The 27,480-nt window shown below is 36.9% G+C and overlaps 1 protein-coding gene across 3 annotated transcripts in view; it reads right to left on the reverse strand.

Moving 5' to 3' along the window:
- The window catches only part of LOC131079969 (uncharacterized), a 174,537-nt gene that overhangs the window by 96,000 nt on the left and 51,057 nt on the right, over positions 1–27,480 (reverse strand). For all 3 annotated transcript variants that reach the window (XM_058018012.2, XM_058018013.2, XM_058018011.2), the window contains exons 6-8: positions 14,489–14,668; positions 14,017–14,298; positions 13,770–13,858 (exon numbers count right to left, since the gene is read on the reverse strand). In XM_058018012.2, the coding sequence (XP_057873995.2) occupies positions 13,770–13,858; positions 14,017–14,298; positions 14,489–14,668 (551 nt within the window). The remainder of the gene's footprint in view (positions 1–13,769; positions 13,859–14,016; positions 14,299–14,488; positions 14,669–27,480) is intronic.

A 27,480-nucleotide genomic window follows, 5' to 3' on the forward strand; every position in this document is an offset into this window, starting at 1 on the left:
ATATTAAAAAAAAATGCATATAATATTTTATTATTATTTAATGTTTAATATTTTAATTAAGTTTTGATTATTTTAAATATGGGCATTTAAGTAAAAATCCAAGTATGATTGGTTATCAATTTATTGTATAATGTTTTAAAAAAAAAATAATATACAATAGTTAATATTCAAACTCATCTTGTTTTAATGCGTATTTTGGTAATTAAATACTTAATTGGTTAATTCCGTTATTAATTATTAATTTGTTATATTTAATTAATCGTGGATTATTAAATATATTCATTAATTAATAGTTAATTTTAGTAATTTTCTTTAATGCTCATGGAAACAATTTGTTAATCTGGGAATGGATTTTCTTTATTTGGCTTCCCTAAATATGTATATTTCCTTGATCTGTATAGCGTAAATTGGTTCTGGAAAAGACAAATGTGTAGGAATTTATTTTGAACCAGTACATCAATGATGTTAATTTAAAATTAAATATCTTAATTAGTTAGTTAATGGTTGTTTAGATTATATTCTTGTGAAATTGGTTAAAGAACTCGTTATGGCGTATTTTTGTATGTTCGATGCAATGAACCTTAGAGAGTTAGAAAACCAAGAACAACCTATACCTAGATGAGGTAGATAACTGCAATCTAATATAGACTTTGTGGAAATCTTGATCGACATTTAATGTCTAGATTAATTTGGAGAAAGATTGTATCTGTTGAATGTTGCCTTTGCGAGTTTAATTTCTGTATTCGCTTTTAAATTATGAAATGGCAAGAGTGCTTTGTTTGATAGGTCCCTGTCGTATGGAATGATTTGGGGTACCTGTTTCTGTCCTCGGTTTTGAGTTGTCTGTTGTTTTGTGGTTGTGTCATATTTGGTCATATCCTTTGTGTAGGTGTCGAATGATGATTCGTGTTTGACCAGATGGTTGTCCTCTCCTCCTTGAACTCCGTTCGTCTGACCATGTGTATTCCTTGGGTTTTGAGTTCGTCTGAGTGTAGTCTAGTGACGTATGGGAAAGTGGCTTTCGATTGGGGGTCGCACCCAAAGTGGCTGCCGGGTAACCCGTCGAAAGTGAGTCTAATAAGTGATAACCTATCAGTAGATTAGAATGTAATCTCTAAGTAAGATAAATGTGCCTCACACATGGGACGAGTGCTAACATAGGCTCGACATGCTGTGAGAAGGCCTGAAATGGCAAACCATCATCCTTGTCTTCACGAGAGGATGTGTGGGTCCACATGAGGCTTGGATGGGCCGGAGGCTCGGATTAGGTTGCCAGGGTAACCCAGTGTATGAGGCCGGGACCTATGAAGACCTGCCATGGTAACCGTACCAGGTTGTGTGATGACACTTGTCCCTACGTTCGCTAGTGTGTTGTCGTTTGTCCTGTTAGGAGTACCTTTGTGGGTCGTCCTTTTGTCTCTGCCCTTGTGAGTATCGGTTTCATGTTAGACCTTGGGTGGTGATGGCTCAGTCTTGTGGATGCTCTTCTGGACCTTTGTATTAGCTTTGATTATGTTCAGCTGGATCCTTTCCTTTTCAAGGATCGTTTATGTATCAATTGACCGATGTGGTCGTGTGTATATTGTTTATTTTCGCCTTGATGGCCGGATTGTAATGGTGTAACCTCTTGTACTCTTAACTTTATTATTTATCAGAGGGGTCTTGCAGTTGAGCAGACCCGGAGATGTAGCCCTTTAGGGGTGAACTCCGAGATCATTATGGTGTTATGTGATGTTATTCTCTTATGTTTCCTTTATTCAGCTTTATCTTGTGTGATTAGCTTATGTTAGAATGGATAAGTGGATAAATGGAATTAACTTTAAATGCTTATATGCAGTCCTTTCTTGAATGCCTTTTTGATCGAATGCATAAGTGGTTTAGATGAGATTTATCGTAGATGCATGTATGCAATCGTCTTTTAAATGCAATAAATTGGAATATGAAAGAATGTAACTTAGAGTAATGGATTATATTCAGTTGTTGTTAAGGAAATTAAGTATGCTTGAAAAGATCTCATATGTTTTTGATGAAATTCTAGTGTGATAGAATATTAGATGTATGGCTTGTAATTCTTACGAAAAGCTTGAATGAAGATTATGAATAGATCTTAATGGTTGAATCTTTGCTTGTGATTAATATTTCCATCTTTTGAAAGAGATTATCCTAATTAAGAATTATCTCATTATTAAGGTAATCAGCTTGTTGGATTAATTGTGTAAGTTAAGTGAATTGTGAAAATTAAGTAATCTTGTTGGGAAACTCTTTAGGTGTTAGTTGATGTCTTCCGCTATGTAATTCTGAATCTTTGATATCTTGTGGTATCTTAATGTGGTGTAACTTTAAAAAAAAAAAATTATTGCACTCTATTCTTGTGTTTTGGCTTATCCCTTCGGGGTTTCCTGGCGGGGCATTACAAAAGATGAAGAGTCATGCTCCTGACCCTTCCAAAGGGTTTAGAGCGAAATTTCACAAAACCACTCTTTTCTCTCAGTTTTGTGCCAAGTCTAGTGTGGGTCAAGGTGAATTAGGATTGGAGATGTCCTTGGGCATAACTTTGGGTTGCTAATAATCAACAAATATGAAGGAATAAGCTCAAGAGCAAGGATTTCGCTCCAGACCCTTCCAAAGGGTCCAGAGCGAAAATCCTAAAACCTATTCTATCTTCCAAAATTTGTGCCAAGCCAAGCCTAGACCAAGGTGAGAGAAGTTGGGAGATGCCCCTAGGATTGTCCTTGGATGGATTTTGGCCACCAAAAACAAAGATTTTGAGCTAGGACAAGGATTTCGCTCCAGACCCTTCCAAAGGGTCCAGGGCGAAATCCTGAATAGGTCATGTCCCTGGCCATGATTCTTAGCGAAATTCTCCTTTCTAGCCATTTTGAGGGTCAAGCAAGTTTTGTAATGTTGAGAGAGGGATTCAAAAATGGAAGTCTAAGTATGAAAAGTGAAAAGAGTAGACTTAGGTGAAGGAAAACAAGCAAGTCAAGAATTTCGCTCCTGACCCTTCCAAAGGGTCCAGAGAGAAATTCTCAATTTCACCTAATTTGCTCATGATGAAGATCAAGAGATGGATTCCCAGACCTTGGTGGAGAGAAGACTAGTGTATGCTTGCCTTGGAAGACATTTTGGAGTGGAGAAGTGATAGAACTTGAGCCTAAACAAGAATTTCGCTCCTAACCCTTCCAAAGGGTCCAAAGCAAAATCCTTAAAGACTCCATCTTGCTCCAATTTTACCTCAAACTTGGTATTGGTTGAGATTAAAGGGATCCTTAGGCATACATTTGACCAAGTATGGTCACAAAATGAGAAGAATTTAAGCCAAGAATGCAAATTTCGCTCCTGACCCTTCCAAAGGGTCCAGAGTGAAATTCTAAATAGGTCCTATCCTTGGCCTAGATCCAAAGCGAAATCCTCTTTTGGTCTTTTTGGGGGTCAAATCAATGATATCTTCACGAGAAAGCAATTCAAAGGTCAAGAGAAGTTTGAGGCAAGGAGAAGATGAAATTTGAGCTAAAATACAAATTTCGCTCCTGACCCTTCCAAAGGGTCCAGAGCGAAATTCTAATAGGGCCTGTCCCTGGGGAGGATCTTGAACGAATTTCATTCTAATGCCTTTTTGTTGATGATTTAAGGTGGAAAATGCTATGTTGAAATGAATTTGTCATATGTGCTTAATCATCCTTTGGTTTATTTTGCCGATAAAAGAAGATCAAGCCCGAACAAGGACGACCTATTCCAGTCCATCCTCATCAAGGACATTCCAGATGCATAAAGGAGGACTCAAGGTGTTTTGAAGCATTGGAAGACTTCAAGTGTTTGAGGAGTTGCAAGCTAGCTTCAAGACCTCATTCTACCACATGAAGAAACCACATGATGACAGAGAAAAATGACCTTTGCCAACACTTTAGGGCGAGATATGCTACTGGAGAAGGAAGACTTGACAATAAGGAAGCCTCATCAAGCAAAGGAAGTACATCATTCATCACGTTAGAGATAGAAAAGGATCAACCAAGTCACAAGCGTTAGACAAGGTGGCATCCCAGTCATCATTCCTCCGATCGGATTGGTCCACCTCAACATGACCAGATTCAATGTACCTAATTTATCGGAGGTGACACAAACTTCGATGTACCTACCCCTGCTTCCTATTGGTCCTCACTCGTTGAATGTAATTTTATCATTGCCTAGGGAAGTTTGTTATAACAAACCCTAATTAGGGTTTCCATCTAAGTCAATCAGAGCCATCAATCTGTAAAGGGCTCTCTATATAAGGCCCCGGCTCCTCATTTGCAAAGGTTAATAGTTAATAGTCAGAGAATAGGAAATAGTTAGAGAGAATAGTCAATAATTACTAGCATTTTAGAGTAGAGTAGAAAGAGAAGACAAAGATTGTTGCCAACATATTGTTGCAAAAGACTTGTAAACTTCATTGAAGAAATGGTGAATTCTATGGGTCGATTCAACAATTTGCATGGTCTCTATACTTCTCAAATTTGATTTCATGTTATTAGGTGAATGGAAGAAATTTGTATGATCAACAGTGAAATTCGTATATCCATACTACTAGCGGTTTGTTGATTGCAGACTTGCCTTGCGTAGTCAACTGGAATCATTTAGCTTAAGCTTAACTTCAATTATCGCTTCTTCATTGATATGCATCAACCTGACGATGTCTATGCTTGTAGCGGTGATCTGAACATCATAAAGCCATCCTCAGCAGATCGCACTAACCTTGTAGAGATGATCCTAGCATGTCAAAGCAAGACTTAGTTAAAGTTTCATCAAAGGTCATCCATTGCTCCTACATTCTTAGTGTTAGAAATAGATCCCGTTCCAACCCTTATCCTTTTTTTCCTTTTTTCAAAATCAAGGGTCAGTGAAATTCCACGTTCCAATAATATCCAAAGCAAATCAGACGCTCAGGTCATCGAATGTAAGTCCCCTTGTGATTCCAACAAAATCACATTAGACCGCAAAGAGCTTACCCACACATAGAGAACCTACATATCAGAACCTTGGAGTTACTCCGACAGATCCTTTGGCGAGATCTTCAATAGTCGGGAAACTTTGTTCAAGAGAGGATAAGGTACCTATAGGTATTTTATTTTGTGTTTGGTCATGTACAAAAGACACATCAACACAACCATTTGTTGAAGATCCCAGTCTGCCCATCTATTTGTGGAGGGTAGCTTGTGATGGGAGTTAACTCTGTTCCGGATAGCCTAAAGAGTTCTTGCCAAAAGAGACTAAGGAAACGATTGTAATGGACACCCCGGAATGCCCAAAAACCATACCAATTGCTGCTAGGAATTTTATCAAACAGTTTGCATCCAACTCCTTATTTCTCCGTTTAATGTTTTAAATTCCCTTATGGCTCCGGAAATGAAATGTTGGTTTGTTTTACATGGAATTGAAATCACAGAATATGGACAAGAATGAAACTACAATAATATGCAAACTGAAAATTGAACTACTGCTGATAAGATGTTATTTTCAGATTTTAATAAAATCAAATACATGGCAGATTATCAACTCACTAATTATTCCAGCATTATTGACATAATACTCCAGCAATCATTTTCAATCTTGCTGCTACAATGACGTGAATAGTACCCAAGTGAATAGTACCCACGTGAATAGTGTTGCAGCAATATTAATTTGTCTTCAACGGGTCCAATATCTTCATAAAATCATCTCCTCAAAAGGGCATAAGCATCGGACAAGTAGGGAAGAAGATATGAACAAACATTAAATCTGCCTGTAGCTGGAAATGCACCCAATCTGCCTGATAATGAAGCTGATAGCAATGGATTCCAAAGGCCAAACCCCAAGGGAATGACGTCTAGAATGTCACAAGAGAGGATAGACGTCCTCTAATGCCAAGAACGGATCTGCAACTCACACATACCAATTCTTCTCATATTCAACATATCTAATGAAGCCACAAACGCTTTCTTTTATTCTTTTTCCAAGGGTCCACTCAACTCTCATGGGCAATGTGGGATAAAAGATGAGCAATATAAAACATATATTAAAATATTCACTTATGTCTCCCTTGGGTACAGATCCCCATAAAATAAATATTAGAGTAACACTTTAATATTTTACAATTAAATTAAATGTTACTTTAATAAAACTTCAGGCATTAAAATGTATTAACAAACGGACTCCGAATAATGCGAGTGATAGCTCGTCGGAAAGCTCTCACCGAGGAGTATCAAATCCAAACACCAAAACTGGCCTCCACTATGTCCTGTTGACTTACTAAAAATAGTAAGTATGCCTGAAACTGAGTAAATCAACTTCGTTTTGGCCCAAACTGGAAATGACTAGGCCAAAACACTCCAGGATCCCCTTAAACCCTTCGTTAGCCCTCGGGACCATGTAGAACAAGGCTAACGCACACACACTTGGTCAACTGCTAAAGTGGGGACATTATAACGATTGTCCCAATCACTTACAATGTTTTTGGGCAACCCATGTAGCCTAAAAACCTCTTTGAAGAAAACCTCAACCACTTGAGGTGCTCTAAATTTTGTGGATATTCCCATGAAGTGACCATATTTTGTTAGCCGATCAACCACTAAAATACTTACTTTCCCTTGTACCTTGGGTAGACTTGTTATAAAAACCATGGATATGCTTTCCCATTTTTGACTAGGGATGGGTAATGGCTGGAGTAGTCCTACTGGAAATGTCTGTTCATCCTTATTCATCTGGTACTCCATGCATTCCTTAACATGTTTGAGCACATCTCCCTTAAGACCCTTCCATGAGAATCTTTCTCTGATCTGCTTATAAGTCTTGTAGTACCCCTAATGTCTTGCTGAGGGATTGTCATGATAATTATTTAAGATTTATTTTTTCACCTTTAACCAAGGTGTAATGAACAGTCAACCTTTATAAAGGATAAGATCATCCACAACCCGATATCTTTCATCCTGTATCTTCCCCTCAATTAGGTCACTCAAGAATGTGTCTTTGGCATACTCAGTGAGTATAGATGTCTTCCAATCAATAGATATCATTGTTATTATTTAGGTGAGGTTTCCATGATAATGCATCGACTACAATGTTATTTTTACCCTTCATATACTCAATGTCAAAATCATAGACTTGTAATTTATTTACCCATTTTTGTTGTCTATCATTCTGGTCCTTCTGGCTTACGAAAAATCTTAAGCTACTGTGATCAGTTTTTACAATGAACCTCCCACAAATCAAATATTGCCTGAATTTTGCAATAGCATGCATTATTGCCAACATTTCCTTATCATAAATGGAATATGCCCTTTTTGGATCCTTAAGTTTCCTGCTTTCAAAAGCTATGGGGTGCTTGTTTTGCATCAATTCAGCTCGATTTCCTTCACCTGAGGCATCACAAAATAGCTCAAAAGGTAGAGAGAAATCACATATGGCTACCACAAGGTAGGAACTCACGATTTCCTTGAGTTTCTCAAAAGCTTCTTGGGCCCCATCATTCCACGCGAAAGCCCCCTTCTTAGTAAGATTCGCAAGTGGTGTTGTTAGCCTTGAAAACCCTTTTACGAATCTCTTGCAATAGCTACAAAGTCCCAAGAATCCTCATAGGTGTGTGAGGGTTTTTGGTCTTGGCCAACTTTGAATGGCTTCTATCTTTTCTTCATCTACTCTTACTCCTTGTGCACTGATCTTGTGGCCCAAGTATAAGATCTCCTCTATACCAAATTCACACTTGGATAGTTTTGCATATAGGGAACTTTCCTCAAGTATTCCCAATACTTTATATATGTGCTCTAGATGCTCCTCCCAAGTGTTGCTATAGATTAAGATATCATCAAAGAAAACCAACAGGAATTCCCTTAATTGATCTTTGAAAATGTGGTTCATACAGGATTGGAAGGTGGCAGGGGCATTTGTCAAACCAATGGCAGGACAAGGAATTCGAAGTGCCCATAATGGCACCTAAAATTGTTCTTTGGTATATCTTCTTCCCTTAGCCTGATTTGGTGGTACTCTGATCTTAAGTCTATTTTAGAAAAATGCGTGGCCCGATCAAGTTCATCAATGAGTTCATCAGTTCAAGGAATGGGATACTTGTTCTTTATTGTCTTTTTATTGAGCGCCTTGTAGTCTATGCACATCCTCATTGTGCCATCTTTTTTCTTGGAGAGAACAATGGATGAGGCAAATGGGCTAAAATTTGGTTTAATGTGCCCCATCTCTAATAACTCTGATGGTTTTTTCAATTTCCTCTTTATATTTGTGTGGATGGCGTTAGGGTGTGGTGACTACCGGTTTTGTCCCTTATTCTAACTCAATAGAATGCTCAAAACCCCTCTTGGGAGGCAATCCTAGAGAGATGTCATCAAATACCTTCTTATGCTCCCTTAGCAATGGCTGGATTTCCACATGGACTGCTCTCCCCTTGGGAGTGGTTTTGTCTAAGATTAGGCATTGGGCCACGCATGTTGCTTGGTTATGGTTGAGAATCTTTCCCATTTTCTTTGCTGAAACTACTCTAGGAGATCCATCGAAGAGTCCTTGCAATTTGATTCTTTCCCTATTATTATCAAAGCTGTGTTCTAATTTTTTAAAATTTAGATTGATATCCCCTAATGAAACCAGCCAAGGGATCCCCAAAATCAGATCTGTATCTCCCAACTTTACGATATAAAACTTGTCCTTGATCTCGTATTTTCCCATAGAGATGACAAGTTGAGGAACCTTCTTTGTACATGGAGTTGTAAATCCATCTGCTAGCGCCACCTTAAATCCTTTGAAGTCCTGCATTTTTAATCCCAATTTTGTGGCTAAGTCCTCATCCACAAAGTTATGTGTGGCCCCACTATCTATAAGAGCAGTTACCTTTTTCCCCTTAACCATTCCTCGGATTCTAAAAGGGTGGTGTTTTGATGCTTTTGAGATGGACGCTAAGGCTCCCCCCTCCTCATCCTTTTCACTGTATTTTACCCTCTTACATGGGGCTTCCTCATCTTCATTAGGTTTGGTTTCAATGTAGAGAGCTTGGCTCCTTTTTACACAGTTGTGATCTGGTTCCCAATATCCTCCACATTTGAAACATGTATTATTTCTTGGGTTCTTCCCTTTAAATTCATGTCTTGAACCCCATTCCTCGTTGCACTTGTAGCATATTTTTTGCTTCTCGTTCGAAACTTGTTCACATATGTGACCTTTCTCCCACTTCTTTTTGCAATTAAAACATAGGGCCTTCCTCCTTAGCTCTTCTAGTTCATCAGAAGAAATAAGGGCCCTCTTGCGGCCATCTCTTTCATGGAAGTTTTTACTTTTTATTGTTGTCTTCCTAGAATGATCTTGCCCTTTGGTTTGGGCAGCCTCAAGTTCAGTAGCTTTAAGGATTGCCTTTTGAAGAGTAGGGGGATCAAAAGCGCTTACTAAGCCTCAGGTTGCATCGGTTAGCCCCTCTATGAATAGGTAGATGAGTCTTTCTTCGGATATCCCGGGGACCATAACAGCTAATCTTTGGAATTCTGAGATATATTCCTCAAGAGTTCCCTTCTATCTTATCTTTGTAAGCTCTTTGAAATATTTTTGGGGATGGGTGTGATCAAACCTCTCAATAAGTTTTTCCTTGAAGGCATCATAGGTCTTAACATTTTTATGGTCTTGTGTAACTAGGCCATGATGCCACCATTCATGTGCTGTCCCTTCTAGGTGTAGTATGGCAAATGTGATAGCATCCTTTTCTATCATAGGACAAAGGGTGAGATAAGTCTCTAATTTTTGAATCCATGAATGAGGTAAGATTTTCCCGAACCCATCAAAGTTGGGAATGGTCATTTTTTCCCACCTTGTTTTGTATTTCCCTATTGGGCTCTGTCCTTTTTTTCCTATGGTTTCTCCTTGAATCGGCTTCACAAAATTCAAAGAAGGGAATACTTCTTTTAATTTCAAGGTCTAATTTTGTGTATTCTGCAGCGAGTTCCCTTATGTCGGGGATACGAGTTTCTTCACCATCTCTGGATTGCTCCTCCCTAAATAGAAAAGCTGGTCTATTTGTTCTAGGGGTAGGCTCTTGGGTGATTCTATTATCACTTTCTAATTGACTTGGAGATCTTTCCCTTTAATTCCCTTGGTTTGTCCTAAGATTACCTATGGTTGCTGTTATGTTTTGCAGGGCCTAAGTAGTTTGCTCCATAAAGGTTCTAAATTCATGTTCCATGGCTAATGTAGCTTTCTTTTTTTTCTCTTTCTAGAGCCCTTAAGGTTTGCTGACTTAGTTGCATCAACTAATTCCCCTCAGGCTGGCAGGAACATGCTCTGATAGCACTTGTAATGTCCCTTTTCAAAATGGCCTAGTTTCCCTAGATGACGATCCTCACTTACTAAAGATAGATCAGAAATAGGAATACCTTTTATTGCTTTGATAGGGAAACCAGGAAGTGGTCTTTTCCTTCGAATGTTATCAGTGACTATGGAGCAGACTCTACGATTCTTATTTTCCAGATTCTATTCTCCCTCTCCCTTTTTCCAAATCACTGGGTGGTATTTATCCTCCTTCCTCATGGTAGACAGCCACAATTTATGGGACACAACCATAACAATTTATTCATTTAATCAGTCAACTAGTGAAAAATAATAATAATCAATCAAATTAATATTATTTAGTGCTATTATCGGGGATTTCTTCTATAAGAAAACAAGGGTATATGACATTTCCCTTGGAAGATTGCATCGGTTTTGTGTAGTTGGTGGCAACATGGCAAAGAAAAGCTCGGTTTAAGAAATGTGTCCATCCAAGCATGATCTAGTGCTATCATTGATCTTAGGAATAGATCAGATTTCTCTAAACTCTTATCTTTTTTATCTTTTTTCCAAGTCAATCATATCTCAAGTTCCAATAGAGTTCAAGTATACACGTAAGCCCCCTTGTAATTCCAACAAAATCACATCAACACTCTGAGTCTATCCATGTATAAATCAAGACCTGACTATTGGAACCTTGGAGTCGCCTCATATGATCACATAGCTTGGCATTCAAGAGGATTTTGTTCAAGAGAGGATAGAATACTTAGTATTTTATTCTGTGTTGCATGAGGTCATAAAAAACATATCAACATTTGCCTCATCCCATTATCAAGTAACTCCATGGAACTATGGTTAAAACGTTCACAAGACATTGGATCAAGATCCTACAATCCAATGAGGTGGAATTCACCTCCACTCTGAAAAAAAGGTATTCAATGTCAATTAACAACACCATACACTCTACAACCAAATGGGTGGTTTAAAGGTATAATAAGACTATCATGGAGATGGCACTATGCATAATGCACGACAAGAATGTGCCCTACCAATATTGGGAAGAAGCTATGAACACATGGTTGTATTCTAAATAGATGTTTGGCAAAGCCTTGCAAAAACTCACACCAAATGAAGTTTTGACTAGTAACAAACCTGAGGTAACATCTTTTCGGGTTTTTGGTATCCACACAAACTTTGGTTCGTGAATAGAAAAGTTATGAACTAGATTCCAAAACCATCAAGTATTTCTTTGTTGGTTATAGTGAATAATCTAAGGTACACAAGCATATTGATACTTCGAGTAACAAAGTCATCTTTAGTTGGGATGTTGATGTAAAAGAGACAGTTTCATATTTTTCATATGTTCAACAAGAAATCAATGAAGATCTTTAGTCTAGTATTACAATACACTTGAAAGATGAACCCTCCAATTCATTAGACCAACTTATAAGTCAACCTTTTACTGGTTCTTCTCCACTGGTCTACCAAAGACACAAGAATAAAGGTGTTTCCACTCCAACTAAGGCTACAGTTGAGCGCTTGCCTTTGCAGCATTCATTTGAGACACATCAGAGACCTAAATAATAATATTCCACATTGTGAGTCAATCCAATGAATGTCCTCAAAGAAAAGATAAATGATCATTATTTCAATGAGCATATTCATTTTTTGTTCTATCTTCTAATCTTTGTCAAGCTTCTGGACCACAAAAGTTTTTTTAGGCATAAGGAAAACCAAAATGGGAAGCTGATATGATGGTTGATATGATGCATTGATAGAGAATCATAGTTGGGAGTTGGCCAAATCGCCTCTAGGTAAAATGCCAGTTGGATGCAAATGGGCTTATAAAGTAAAATGCAAAGTTGATGGTTCATTAAACAAATACAAGGCACATCTTGTTGGTAAGAGATATTTACAATAGGAAGGTACAGACTTTGAAGAGATTTTTGCTCCTACTAATAAGATGGTCACATTTTGGTTTCTTCTATCCAAAGCCACTCAATTTGGTTGGAAGGTGTATCAAATGGATGTCAAAAGTGCCTTCTTGAACAAGGACTTCGATGAGGCAGTCTACATGGTGCAACTTAAAGAGTTTTCAGGTTCCTAGACGTAAACATCTGGTTTGCAGGTTAATGAAGTCTTTATACAAAAGATTAAGCAAGCTCCTTAAGGCTGGTATCTTAAAATTGACCAACATTTAAAAGATTCTCGATTAAGAAGAGTCTTTCTAATCCAAACTTTATGTCAAATGGGATGGCAACGATATTGTATGTGTTAATGATCTTGTCATCAAATGTAGCACAAAGACTATAATTCATCGAGTAAAATCATATTAGTTTGCAACTTTTGACATTTCAGATATAGACCTCATATATTATTGCCTGAGAGTTAAGTTTTGACAATCTGATCATCAATCTTCATGGTACAAATCAAATGTGCCACAAGTCTTTTGGAGTTTTTTAGGATGGCAGCTTGTAAGTCATCTTTGACGCTTATGGAGGTCAAGCTGAAGTTGTCAGTCTCCAAGGATTCATAATCAGTTGATGATTCACTACAGACAATTGGTGGGCAGCTTGACATATCTTACAACCATTAGACCAAATCTTTCCTTCACGGTTAGCTATCTCTCTAGATTTTTGTCAAGACCAAAGCCCTCACATTGGATCTCTGCGAAGCGAGTTCAGTGATATATCGAAGGTACTCATGGCTTTGGCATATCCTATCAGATTCTATCAGAGGACTAAAGATTTTCGTTTGATTAGGTATACAAACTCTGAGTGGACAGGATCTATGGATAACTGGTGGTCTACGATCAGCTACATTTTCTCCTTGGATTCAAGAGTGATTTCTTGGCAAAGTAAACTTCAGCAAACAATAAGGAAGTTGTGAGTGTCAATTGTGAAGCACTTCGGTTATGCAAATTGAAAAGTTTGAGCTGACAGAACATTCAGGAAGCTGTGAGTGTCAATTGTGAAGCACTTTGGTTATGCAAAATCTTGACAAATTTTCAGCTACATAAGCATACTCCTACTCCATTTTTTGTGCTAATCAGGGAGTATTGAAGTTGGTGAAGAATCCAATTTATCATACTCAAACCAAACACATTGAGATTCATCATCACTATATTCAACAACTGGTTGATTGAGAAGACATTTATCTTCTTTTATGTTCCTCTCAAGAGCAGACTGCTAATTTAATGAGTTAGTACATGTATATATTAGTATAACAATGCAATGAAGTGTATTCAAACTTTACTCTACTTGGATAGTTAGGTGCAAGTCATTAAAGTTAGTGTAGTGGTTGTAGTTGTTGCAATTCTTAATGATCTTGTTGTATTTCCTTGTAATATGGCAGATGAAATAGTGCATTTCTAATTCTATATAATGCTTCTCCTCTTTGTGAAATAAGACATCGAAGTCAACATCTCTTACCTCATTTCTTTGCATTTACTAGCATAAGCTTATAAAAAACAGCATTTCTGAGAAAAAAATAAAGCATTCCACCTTTGCTCAAGATCTTCTAAAGATAATTTGCTGCAGGAATCTTTCACTAGATTAGCAGATAAAGTAGGTTCCCCAATTTTTGCCCCGTTCTGCAGCATCCCACACAATAGATAATGGCATACATCAGCATAAATAAAATTCTTAATTCGAGCTGTTTCAAATATTATGTCTCTATGCATGTTTGTTTTGATGGCAGATTGTTAACCAAGCTGTAAATATAACATTCGTGCATTTCACAAAATATCACCTCCAAGTATGCAAATAGCTTCTCAAGTTGCTTTTTCTTCCTGTCTAAACCTCCTGAATGTTCTGTCAGTTCAACCTGAGACCAAACATCCTGACAAGGAAAGGCGTTTGATGAATCTTTGCTGCCATTAAGGAAACAACTAAAACCCCCAGATTTTAAGAGTTTAATGTCGTCTTCTGGCATTGCTTGGAAGGCCTCTTCAAAAAGTTTGGAACCTTCCTGCTGCCAAATATTGCTCTCTACAAACTCCCAACCTTTCCAATCCAAAGCTGCAATCTCCATCTGCAATAATAACAAAGTCAGTGCTTTAAAAATGTTATCAGCCAAAACATGAAACTAGGTAAGTATTTAGCAATTTTTAAGAACATAAGATCAATAAAGCATTTAATTTCACCCTTCTTAAATTCTCAAAGCTAATTAACGTTGAATTATTAAATTCCCTTGAGGAATAAGCTCAAAAATATTATCATACCTGGTCATTTTGTGTTATGTGAAAAGGTGGCAAAGGTGCAACCAATGTCTCTGACAATTTCAAATTCTGCCGATTAGCTTCAAATTGAGTCTCAGAAATATTTACTGCTCTTGTCTGTAGTGATCTTTTCTGCATAAAGAATGGATGGGTGTTTTTCCCAGCATTAAGACGTGCATTTTCCTGCAGCCACAAGTAAAATAAGGAATCAATGAGGCATCTAGCATAATACACTATAAACTTAAAAACAAGAGAAAAAAGATGTCATATTCAACAAATAGACCATATTTTATTATATATCAAAAATAAGTGAACTTTTAGATTATTCAAAACTCCCAAACTTGACTACATTGTTTACATGAAGAAATATTAAAAGGTCATTTTAAGCTCCTCCGAAAAGTTGTCTCCAGAACAAGACATGGAGAAGACAGTTAATAGTTATTGGCACGTGGACATCATTTTGCATTGAAATCTACAGTAACTCAACTTTACCAAAAAAGGTTATAGTTTATTTTGAAATTTAACGAGAAAAAAGGGAAGCAACCATTGAATGATGTGAATGTCAACAATCAACATCAATTGTCATGCCAGTCATTCCTATGGATAAGCAGTGGCTAGTAGTTATTTAAATTTCTCACAATAACCATGAAAATCCAAGAGCAAAAAAGAGGAATATAAACAATAGTTCTAGAGCAAAACATGATGGAAACCAAAAGATCCGTTGTGTGACAAAGGATTGAACTTATTACAGCTTGCCCACATCTTGCCTAACAAGTAAAAGGATATTTAAAATTTAGATTGAATGCAATCAACACAATGCCTCAAGTGAGTAGATGATAAATTTCCAGAAGGCAGTTGGGAAGAAACTGTTAGCACAATTATATCTGTTCTAGAAAGATTATATCAAAAGATGTGGTGCTGTTGCAAAAGCTCTCATACCAGCACGGTAAACCTCAAAGAGAAAATAGTGGCAACTTTCAACTTTTGGAAAATGACTAGCTACAAAAAATAGGAGGTTGGAAATGGTCTAAAATAAAAGGGAAAGAAGTTCACACTCAATCACCAAATAGAGCTGGCAAGAATGTTCATTTGAACTTAAAGGAGTTGATAAAAAAATACAGATAGTGAAAATTCATTGGTAATGTTCAGTTCTGGTATGTCTTGGAGCACATAATATTAAAGACCAACCTGAGAACTTGTCTAAACTATCCTATCAGATGTAATTACATGATGATTTGATACTTCCTTTGCCAATCCAGCAGTATTGTCTTACATTTTTCATGTCCTTTCTGATTTTAATAATAAGGCATGTAACTTCAGTATCAAGTCTACAAGTGCTACCACAGCCTACTTAATTTTAAAAACTTCAAATGTTGTATTCTCCATAAGCAAGCAGGCTACTAAAAGCAGCAAGTTTCGTTAAAAAAATAAGCTGAGACCCTTGGTAAGCATTTAAAATTATATGATAAGCAAAACTTACCAAAGGACAGCATTGCAGTGCAATACTAACAAAAGCAGTTTACTGTCTGATTGCAAGCCAGGTTTTTCTTACTTTTGCTCAATAATCTCGTCCCAAACACAGCTCTTTTAAATTTGAGAAAACACAGCACAAACATCCACTGCTGCAGGATTAGCAAGAATGTCCACCTATCCAAGGATTTGCTATACAGAGACATGCAGTCAACATCTGACTTTGACAAGCTAAACTGCAGCCATACAATAGTATAACATATGCAAATATTTCTTAGCAACTACAGTCGAATAGAATAGCTTCAACAAAAATACACAAAGCATGATCTCTTCAAGAGATGGCAGTCAAAGAACAACAATTAATTTCATAGCTTCCTGCCATCCCTTCCACACATGCACACAACACCCTCCAACTTTTCTATCTGACAAAAATGCCAGCATTCATGCATTGGATAAAGGCACTGATCATATTTTAGCCATTGCTTACTGCTCTATCTGATAAAACTAATACTTCAATTAATAACAGAGATAACAATGCATAACAGATATAAGAGCAAAATATGTATTTCTTCGCACATGAAATTATTACAGAAGTAGAGAAGAGATAGTTGGCCAAGGATCAAACTGCTTTACTTGACAACACTAAGACCACTTAAAAGGACTCGAATACAATCGTCAACTAACTCATATAATAACCCAAGAGCTAATAATGATTGATACATAGACAAACAGCCAAAAAAATCATATATAATAGGCATTGTTACACTGACTACAAACTTGGGCTATTAAAGTAAAAATTTGATACAATGCAGTCTCCCATACAATGTTAGTTACTGCACGGATTCAGGTTATTGGAAGAAAGGTAGCTAGTATTAGACCGTTCGCCTTTAAAGCATGTATGTTTTCTCTTGGAAGATATTTTGGCCCAAATTTATGCCCATACTCTCATGAAATTTGTCTTCATTTTTATGTACTACCTGAAGTTTTCTATTAAAGATATAACATGACTCTAGTTTTCTATTTATGGACATGCTTCCTACATCTTGTACTCTCCAAAATGGTTTGCAAATTTGGTGAAGCACAAGGTGCAAAGAAAAAATTAATGTTTCCTCCACCTATGGTTGAGCTATGTGTTGTAGAAGTAAGTGTTGACTAAGACTCCCTCAAAGACTATGATGCACCAATTGCCATATCCAAAGGATTGCCCTTAATATCTACAAAACTAGAACCCACTTTTGTGCCTAATATGTGATATTTCAAGGCACTTTGAGCAAACAGTGGTGTCAAGTCATGGCTCCTTTGCCAAATTAAATTTGATGCGATATATGCCTCCATTTATCTGTCAAGCAAAAATTATATTTGACCTTGTTTGCACAAGACCGATGTGCAATATGCCCACACAAAGTCCCTCTGATAGAACTTGATGACCAAATCTGAATTCAATCTATCATATTTCGAGGTTATAACTTTTGCCTTATCACTCCTAGAATAAACCCTTATCAATTCAACCTTATCACTCCCCACATTTCAATATGCCCATATCTCCAATGTAAAACCACCATTATACCAAAGTGATGGCACAAAAGAACAATTTTCCCAATATTTTAAACCTCTCAATATACCAAACCATTTGATATACCTCACCTTCCTAAATACCTAAAGGCACATAGAAGAGAGATGTGATAGTAGTGTAGCACAAGACAATAGAGTTGCACCATAAGGAATGCTACTTGAAAGGTCTCAACTCTATTTGATGGCATACGTGCTCACAAGGGGCAATCTAGGGCATGTAAGCACAACTTCCCATCTGACACTTATTATGCAAGTAATTGGTAAAATATTAAATGAATTCCAGAAATGATCGAAAGATCATTTAAAGAATTTACAAAACGATGTTTCCAAAACAAAAACAATCGTAAAATAGAAACTAACTAATATTTACAATAAATTGCATAATCGACCATTAAATAAACATTAAAGATATTATTCTAATACCCTCCCTTAATGGTCAATCTATCAACTACACCAAGTTGCCCCCTAAAATTTACAAACGTGTCCGGCTCAGAGACTTGGTGAGGATATTTGTTGTCTAATCCGCAGTCAGAACATACAACAACGAAATTGATCCATCTTCAACCAACTTCCGAATGAAGTGACAATGAAGTTCAACATGCTTGGTTCTCTCATGGAAGACCAAATTCTTGGCAAGTTTGAGCACCCCCTAATTGTCACAATAAAGGGGAGTAGGACCTGCTTGAGACATTTGCATGTCTGAAAGCATCCATCGAAGCAAAACTACCTCACAAGTTGTCTAAATTGTTCCTCAATACTCAGATTTTGTCGAAGAAAGAGCCATTGCCCGCTGCTTCTTGCTAGTCCATGTGACTACACCAAATCCCAAACTGAAAACATACCCAAATGTTGAATTTTTGTCATCAACGAAACCTGCCCATTCTGAGTCTATGTAACCAATAAGCCTAGGATTGTGACTTGTGTTGTACAGAGGTCCAAAATAAGAAGTGCCCTTAACATAACACAACACAAGCTTCGTTGCGACCCAATGATCAGCCTTGGGGGTTGTCATGAAGCGTGAAATGTAGCTCACTACAAAACTGAGATCAGGACTAGTAGCAGTAAGGTAGATGAGACCAAGGAAGCAATAATCGTTTGGGGAATTAATCGGCAAAACAAAAGTAAAGATTTTTTCAAAAAATGGGGAAAAAATCAGATTTACAAAAAAACGTAAAAAATTGTAGGAAAACAATCAAAAACTACTTTTTTATATATTTTTGGGTATTTCCATAGAATAGAGACATTGTAGGCAAATAAAATAGACACTTAAACACATGAATTGCAGGAAATAGATTTTCGTTGTTTATATTCATATCACTGATTACATTGCACAAAATATACTACACCATTAATAATATCTAGATGGTGATAGATGTCAAAATGTCAATTACAATATAGTTTGTGACTTTGCACAAAGTCAACTTGTAAAACTAAGTACAAAATTCCAAAATATCAAATGTAGGCAATGACATGCTAGAGGGCAGGAGGCCCTGATGATGAAGCTCTTGGGTGAGAGCTTATCCTAATTCGTTCAACCCATTGAGGACCAGAGTTGGCTTGCCTCATGATATCAAAATCTTCAGTCTCAAATGGACGATCAGCAACAACATCAAATGTGAGATGTTTTAATCAGAAATTATGTTAAATCAGAAATCTGTGTCAGGTGATACATTACCTACATTACTTGTTATTGTATTGTTTTTTAAAATATGAAGATTACTGCACAAGAGAGGTTTTATATCCACTGTGACTGCACAAGAGAGGTTTTATGTGAGGCCACTGAAGGAGGAAGGGATTGTTGAAACTTGAAACCCCAGGTTATTGTCAAAATATTGAACAAACTGGCAATTTTTTTCAAATTATGCTTCACAGGCATTTTGTCAAACAGTTTGTATGAAACCTCTTTTGTTGAATTTTCTAACCATAATTATTATTCAAATATTCTTAATGGTTTGGGAATGTACTTGCATTACAAAGTCATCTTAATCATTCGTAACATTTAATTCATAATCCCAAACAATGACCATTCAACATATACATGCATAACAATATTAGTTTCATACATACATAATACATACATAACAAACATACAGAAAATAAAACATACATGTGCAATAATGGCAAACTTCTTAAAACATATACATACATAACAATGGCAAACTCATATTAGTTTCTTAATTTATACATAGAGAAGTTTAATATTAAAACTAAAACATATATTAAAACATATGTCCAATACCAGTTATTAAAATCTATTAAAACTAATATACATACATTAAATGTAATACCAATTATTATATTTTGCATATGTTTTATGTTTTAATATTAATATGGTAATACCAGTTATTAAATTTTGCATACCAGTTAGTTATTATACATACATAGTCGGTATTAAAACTAAAAATATATTAAAACATATACATACATATTAAAACATATATTAAAACTATACATATTAAGCAAACTAAAATATACATTAAAACATATACATACATATTAAAACATATATTAGAAGCAGTCTCATATTAGTTTTAATATGAGTTTCCCGCAAACGTATACATACATAACAATGGCAAACATACAGAAAATTCATACATGTGGCAATTGTTTCCCTAAAGTCTCCATGGTCAAGGAATTTACAGTTTAGAATGTTTGGAACTGGTATAGAAAGAATCGTAAATACTAAATAGAAATACCTCAAAATTTGCAGTCACCAGTAATGCTCTGTCGCACGACCAAAAAAAACCTTCTAATTGCTTCGTTTTGAATTTCTATTTGCTACCTTTCAGCTTCAACTTCCGTTTGGCTTCTGTAAACTTCAACTATTTATTGATTTTTTTTAACATTCTAGGGTTTTTCATGGCGAGTTTTTTTGACAGGATTTTGTGCAGCGATTAATCGCGTTTTTTTGCAAATTAAAATGGAAAAAATCGTTGAAAATCAAAAAAAAATCAGTCAACAATTTTTTCCAATTTTTGGGGGGGAATTGATCGGGAACAATCCCGATTGCCAATTAATCGGGAGTAATCGGGTTTTTTTACCGACTATTGCTTCTGTGGATGAGACTACCCACCCGTTGCCTAAATGTCGATTCATCCACCACGGGTGAATCTGATTTGGTTGTCAATTTCAACCCTTTCTCCACAAGTGTGGATCCAAGTTTGTAGTCTTGCATCCGAAACTTGTCCAATAAACTGTGAGCATACTTTGACTGAGAGATGAAGATACTACCTTCAGTCTGCCAAACATCAACACCTAAGTAATAGTGCAAAAGTCCCAAGTCTTTTATGTCAAAGGATTGGCACAAACTCTGTTTGATTTGATCAATCAAAAGTGTCGAACTACCAATGATAATAAGGTCATCAACATAGAAAACAAGAATAAGAATATCATCACCAATGTTTTTGACATACAGATTAGAATCAGATGGACTCCTCTGAAAGTCAATATATGTGAGGTACTTGTCAATTTTGATGTACCAAGCCCAAGGAGCTTGTTTCAAGCCATAGAGTGCTTTCACTAGTATGCACACCTAATGTTCTTTTCCAGCAACCTTAAACCTTGGAGGTTGCGTCATGTAGACCTCTTCCTGCAACTCACTGTTGAGGAATGCACTCTTAACATCCATTTGATGGACTTTCCAACCAAATTGAGTTGCTAAGGCAAGGACAAGCCGTATGGTACTCATTTTGGTTGTAAGAGCAAAAGTCTCCTCATAGTCAATGCCTTCCTTCTGTGAGAACCCCCTAGCAACTCGACGAGCTTTGTACTTGTCAAGAGTTTCATCAGCTTTGTACTTAACTTTATATACCCATTTGCAGCTAATGGGCTTCTTCCCTGATGGAAGATCAAAAAGGGCCCAAATGTTATTCTTCAGAAAACTATGGCATTCATCTTCCATAGCCTTTTCCCACTTAGGAATCCCTTTAGCTTCAAAATATGTCTGGGGCTCAAAAATACTATGAATGTTAGCCATGAGAGAAAAGTTGATTGTAATTTGCTGCTTGCTCTTGTTTCTAGAAGAACTACCCTCAATGAGCTCATCAGGTTGAAGATCACTTATGGTCTTAGCCCACCATTTAGGCCAAAGAGTAGATGAACCAACATCAGATGCAGGAGGAATAACTGGAACAGAATCTGGAACAAGTTGAACAGGTGAAAGATTAACATCATCCGGATGAAATTCAAGTAGTGCGTCATCAAATTCAAAGTTTGCATCATTCCTCCCATCAAGTGAAACAAATGAGAGACGAACACAAAAATCAGAAGCCTTCAAAGGTTGATCCTCAGATTTCTGCTCGAACGAGGAAAGCTGAAAAGGTCCTCGTTCTTCATCAAAAACAACATCACGACTGAAGATAAGACGATCAATGTCCACATCAATCAGCCAATAAGCCTTATGGTTGTCACTGTACCCAGTGAACATAAGTTGACTCTTGGAATCCAACTTGGAGCGCTTGGCATCTGTAATCCGTACATAAGCTAAAGAGCCAAAGACTTTCAAATGACTGATCTTAGGATTCCGACCAATCCAAGCCTCCTCAGGAGTCTTCCCTTTAACAGCCTGTGTGGTAGACCGATTAAGGAGATAGACTGCAATGTATACTGCTTCTGCCCAATATTTCTTAAGAACATTCCTGCGTTCCAACATTGACCTAGCCATTTCAATGATAGTGCGATTGCGACATTCTACGTCATTCTATTGAGGAGTGTACGGTGTGGTTAACTAGTGTTTGATGCCATGAGTATCACAAAAGTTGGAGAAAGCAGTAGAACAAAACTCCCCCCCCCCCCCCAATTATCTGAACTAAGAGTGACTATTGGACAACCAAACTCTTACTCTACTAAGGCCTTAAACTTCTAAAATACAATAAACACATCTGATTTCTGTCTAAGAAAGTACACCCACATTTTACGACTGAAATCATCAACAAAAAGTAAGAAATACCTGCAACTAGTAACAAAAGGTGTATTCATTGGACCACATACATCAGTGTGAACCAACTGCAATACCGTTGAGGCTCGCCATGAGTCACCATCCTTGAATGGTGTCCGGTGCTGCTTACTAGCCTGACAAGCCCCACAAACTCGGTAATTCTAAGTTTGAATCTCTGGTAAGCCAAGAACAAGATCCTCCCGAACAAGCTAGCGAGGTAAAGAATGCTCAAGTGACCATACCACCGATGCCAAAGACTGCTAATAGAAGATGATTTAGCTGCAAAGGCATGCTCAAGAGAATCACCCGTATCCACAAGTCTATAAAGACCATGATCCTCAATGCCAACAACCACAGTAGTGCGAGTCGCACGATCAACAATCGAACACTTGTGTGAACTGAATACCACATCAAGCTAAGGAAAATGCCGCATAATCTGGCTCACAGAGAGAAGGTTTTGTTCCATGCAGGAACGTAGCATACATTGAGGAAAATGAGATTCCTCCCACCAGACTGAATCTGAACATTGCCCTTGCCGCAAAACAGTATACTCTTCACCTCCTCCAAAAGTGACTAAATCAATGAAAGGTGAGTAGTTTGTGAACCAATCACATCGACGAATGAAATGTCGAGATGCATCAGAGTCTATGTACCAAGCAGAAGATTTCACATGATCTGCGGGACGCTTCGCCATGAAAGCATAGAATGCAGATTCTTTCTACTCCGAGTGCTCTACGACATTGGCCTTAGGCTAAGACCCTCCCTGCTTCCATTGTTCGAAAGCTATCTGATTCCAACAGTCCTTTATCAAGTGGGCATATTTGTGGCAATAGTTGCACTGAACTTTCATCTTCTTCAAGCTATCCTAAGATAGACTGGGGACTTTCTACTAAGATGACTAAGATTTGCCTTTATCCTTGTGAAAGAATTTGGTTGCGATGGCTTGCTCGGTGGAGGACGAAGTGGCACCACTACCAAACTGTTGTTTCCAATAGTCCTGTTGCAAATGTTTGGTGCACAGCTCTAGAAATTCCAGGTCAACATTCATTGAAGTAATGTTGAGAATTTTTATGAAGTGCTCATAGGATTTAGGTAGACTCTTTAGGGTTATAACTACAATATCCTCTTCCTTCATTTTCCCGCCAATTGCTTCGAGTTGATCCCAAATGTTCATAATCTTTGTCAGATGATCCTGTAAGAACATACGCTCATCCATCATGATAGAAAATAGCTAGTTCTTTGGGAAGAACGCACGGCACTTATTTGATGTCTCATGGAGATGCTTCAGAATAGTCCATATCTCTACAGCTGTCTTGCCAAGTGGCACTTGCAACAGTTGACCATCAGTAATTGAAAGCTTGATAAGCATAACCGCTTCTCAGTTGCGCTCGTCAAACTTATCTTGATCGTGTCTAGCTGTGGTAGAACGAGTTTCTTTAGCCAAAACGAGATCGAGGCAACGGTATTCAAAGATGGTCATCATTCATTGCTTCCATGTGTTGTAATTTTGTCGTTGCATCACTGACTGCCCTCCAACATGATGTTGGTCAATGACACCATTTTGCACGCTTATCGAGGCATGAAAAACGAGAAATTTTGAAAAAAGGTGAAAAACTTATTATGGAATCTGAGGCACAGATCCCAATGCAAAAACAAAAGTAGATTCAAGTACAAACTTTGAAAAAAATACTATATGGTTGGCACAAATCCCGAGGTAAACTTTTCGACAAACCCAAAAATTCTGACGAAGACCCAAAAAAATATGGGAGAAACCCACAAGGAATCTATAGTTAAAAATTAATTTCGGCAAAAACCCAAAGAGTTTAGCAAAAAACCCTAGCCAACAGAACAAACAAATTACTATTTTTTGAAAAAAATTGTGCCTTTGGCAACAAAAAATCGAAGGGTTGAGCTAAAAACCCTAGCCATCACCACAGGTCGCGGAATGCAAAAAACCCTAGCCATTGGGTGCGGGTAGAAAGAACTAGAAAAACCCGTCTGAGAAAAAATGGAGGTTTGTGAAATCGCGTCAAAAAATGACACCCAAAAAAATGCAAATCGAAGCACGAACACAAAGAAGAAAAAAAATTCATGCATGCAAATAACCCTGATCACAGAAACCCTCGGCTGCAAAAAGTCATGTCGCACATTTATTCAAAAACACGAAAACCCGTCGCCTGAAAAACAAAAAATCGCAAAAGAAAATCCACGAAAAAGCACTACCGCCACTGAAGAAGCTTGAATTCGCAAGTAAAAAGATGAAGATCTCAGAAAAAAATCACGAAAAAATCACAAAATAAAACACTGCACCAAAAAACACAGATTGCGTGCACGAGTTTATTCGTGATAACCAGAAATCGCATGGAAAACAAAACCCTTTTTCACAAAAGAAATAGTGAGCCCGTGGATGCAAGTCGACAAACACAGAGGAACCAAAACGCAAGGGTTGCAACAAGAACGCACCAAAATGATGCAAAAAATGAAAAAAATTCCGCCCAAAAGCAACGTTGAAACTAAAAATTAACGAAAAAATCGTTTTTCAAATTTCTTTAAAAAATTCCTTTCGAACTTTTTTTTTGAAAAACAATATTATTTTCTTTCTTGCTCTAATACCATATTACGCAAGCAATTGGTAAAATATTGAATGAATTAAAGAAATGATCAAAAGATCATTTAAAGAATCTACAAAACGATGTTTCTAAATAGAAACAATTGTAAAATAGAAACTAACTAATATTTACAATAAATTACATAATTGACCATTAAAGATATTATTCTAATAACACTACAACCCCCCTACACCTAATATACAATGGAACAATAGATCACTGGACAAACAAAGAAACAGAAGAGAAGATATGTAAGAGAAGGCAACTATGTGCAGAAGTTTGCAGTCTCCTCATCACTCCAACCTCCCTAGCCCTCAAATATACCTCTAGGGCATCACTTCCCAAAGTACGGGAGGCTAATCTTGTCAAATGTTGTGTTCAATGCACTATAGGGGGGTTTAAGGGCAATGTTTTCTTCCCAAAGTATGAGAGGCTAATCTTGTCGAATGTTGTGTTCAATGCACTATAGAGGGGTTTAAGGACAATGTTTTTTAGTTGGGTATATCAAACTTTCTACAAAAAATGTTTTACAATAAAATAAAGAAGTTAAATAGGTTTTCAATAACATGTCAACAATGTAAAATTGACAGAGAGCTTAAAATTAAAATTGTCTTATTAATTGCTTGAGCAAAGACTTCATCTTAATTGACTCATTAGAGGTTCAGCATACAACAATGCCAATTGATAATTGACTAAATGTCACCTCTAATCGTGAAGAATGTATATGGCACCAAATCAATATTAATATTGAGTTTGCTCAAAGTTCAATTATTTTAGATTTAAAGAAAAAATACCTTAATCCTCGAGAACCTTGGAAATCCATTCCATTCCATGTAAAAGGAATTCCAAGCTTAATCTTAATAGATTGAGACTCTAATTGGTTGTTTGAAATTTAGACAATCTCTATTGCATTTTTTTTTGTTGATTACAAACCGTGTAACATCCCCAAATAGAAATAAAGGAGAAACAACATATCCAAAAATATGCAACAGAAAATTCTGAAATTTTATTTGCAAATAAAATACCCTTCAACAAACTCAAACCTAGGATCAAATTATTTATCTGATTTTTCTGCTAATTTATAGAAATTTCTAAATATGAAAAAGTTACAAAAAAACACTAAATCTGTCCAGAATTTTCACAAATAATTTACATTATTTTTTTCTTATTTTCTTGAGCTGAATATGACCTGCAATATGCAGATTTATGCTCAACTACCTCAAAAATACCTTTAAAACCCTAGCCGCCATTGTCAAAACCCTCAAAAAACCAGTGCTAGGTCTCACAAAGACATCCCACTTGCCATTGTTGATGTTAGCTTCAATGATGCTCATGAATATGCAGGGATTTTGTTGTAAGTAGGTCTAGTCTGATTCTGATAACCTTGAAGCACACCTCCAAAATGACCTCCAAACCTGATAAGAATATGCAGCTCTGGAAATGATGTGCTAAGGCATCACAGACCAGAGCCCTTCCACCAAGACACACCCTTCTGACTAGGGGGAGCCTATATGTCTTTCCTAAACCAGGGATACTCAAGGGTTTCAAGCCTCAAGCCAAAGATTGCAGCAGCAATAGAGGAAAGTTTGATCACACAAGGAGCTCCAAGAGAACCCTAAAATGTTATATAATGACTCCCAAAAGGATGATTTAATCTCAGCCATAGATCCATTGCAAAGCCAATTCAATGATCCAAATAAAACCCTCAAAAATTGGCTCCTTAATTTCCAACGCCCCCTTAACCTTTTTGGCACATGCTTATTTAAAATCAGTTAAAGTACGGCTCTTAAATCATTAAACACGGAAGGGGGAAATAATAATTCTTTAGGCTAAAAGCCACTTAAGTTGCATAAAAAGATGTGCCCACAACTTATGAATAGAATAGAGAACAAGCCAAAGACTTTAACACTTACCCAATGATGCTCTAAGTCCTCTTCCTCTTGGGTAATCCAAGGAAAGGGCAGACAATGCATAGTTAAGCCTCATCATGGCTTGACTTGGGGACATTACAGCCTACTTGCTTATGATCAAAGATAGAGATGTAGCAACCAAGCTTGTAGATGATGTCTCATCTATGTTTAGCGAAACAAAGGCTAAGATTGATAAGCTCACTTAGCTTAGTACAACCAAAGATTCTTTGAAAGGTACTCAGTTAGCATTACTCAAGACTAAAAAAGAACTTGCTGCTATTACAAATTCAGAGAGCAAGAAAATAAGGAGAAGAACTTTACAGATTTGTTATAGATTTCACATTTTTCAAGTTTTAAATTTTTTGTTTCAACAAATTATATAGTTTTTTTGGCATCTCTGAGAACTCATCTCCTAATCTCTTTAAATGGCGTACAGATCTCTCTTACCACTCCCCTACAACACTACTTTTGTCATAATACATCTGGACTTGTAATTTT

This window comes from Cryptomeria japonica, chromosome 10 (assembly GCF_030272615.1).
Source record: "Cryptomeria japonica chromosome 10, Sugi_1.0, whole genome shotgun sequence".
NCBI classification, from domain to species: Eukaryota; Viridiplantae; Streptophyta; class Pinopsida; order Cupressales; family Cupressaceae; genus Cryptomeria; species Cryptomeria japonica.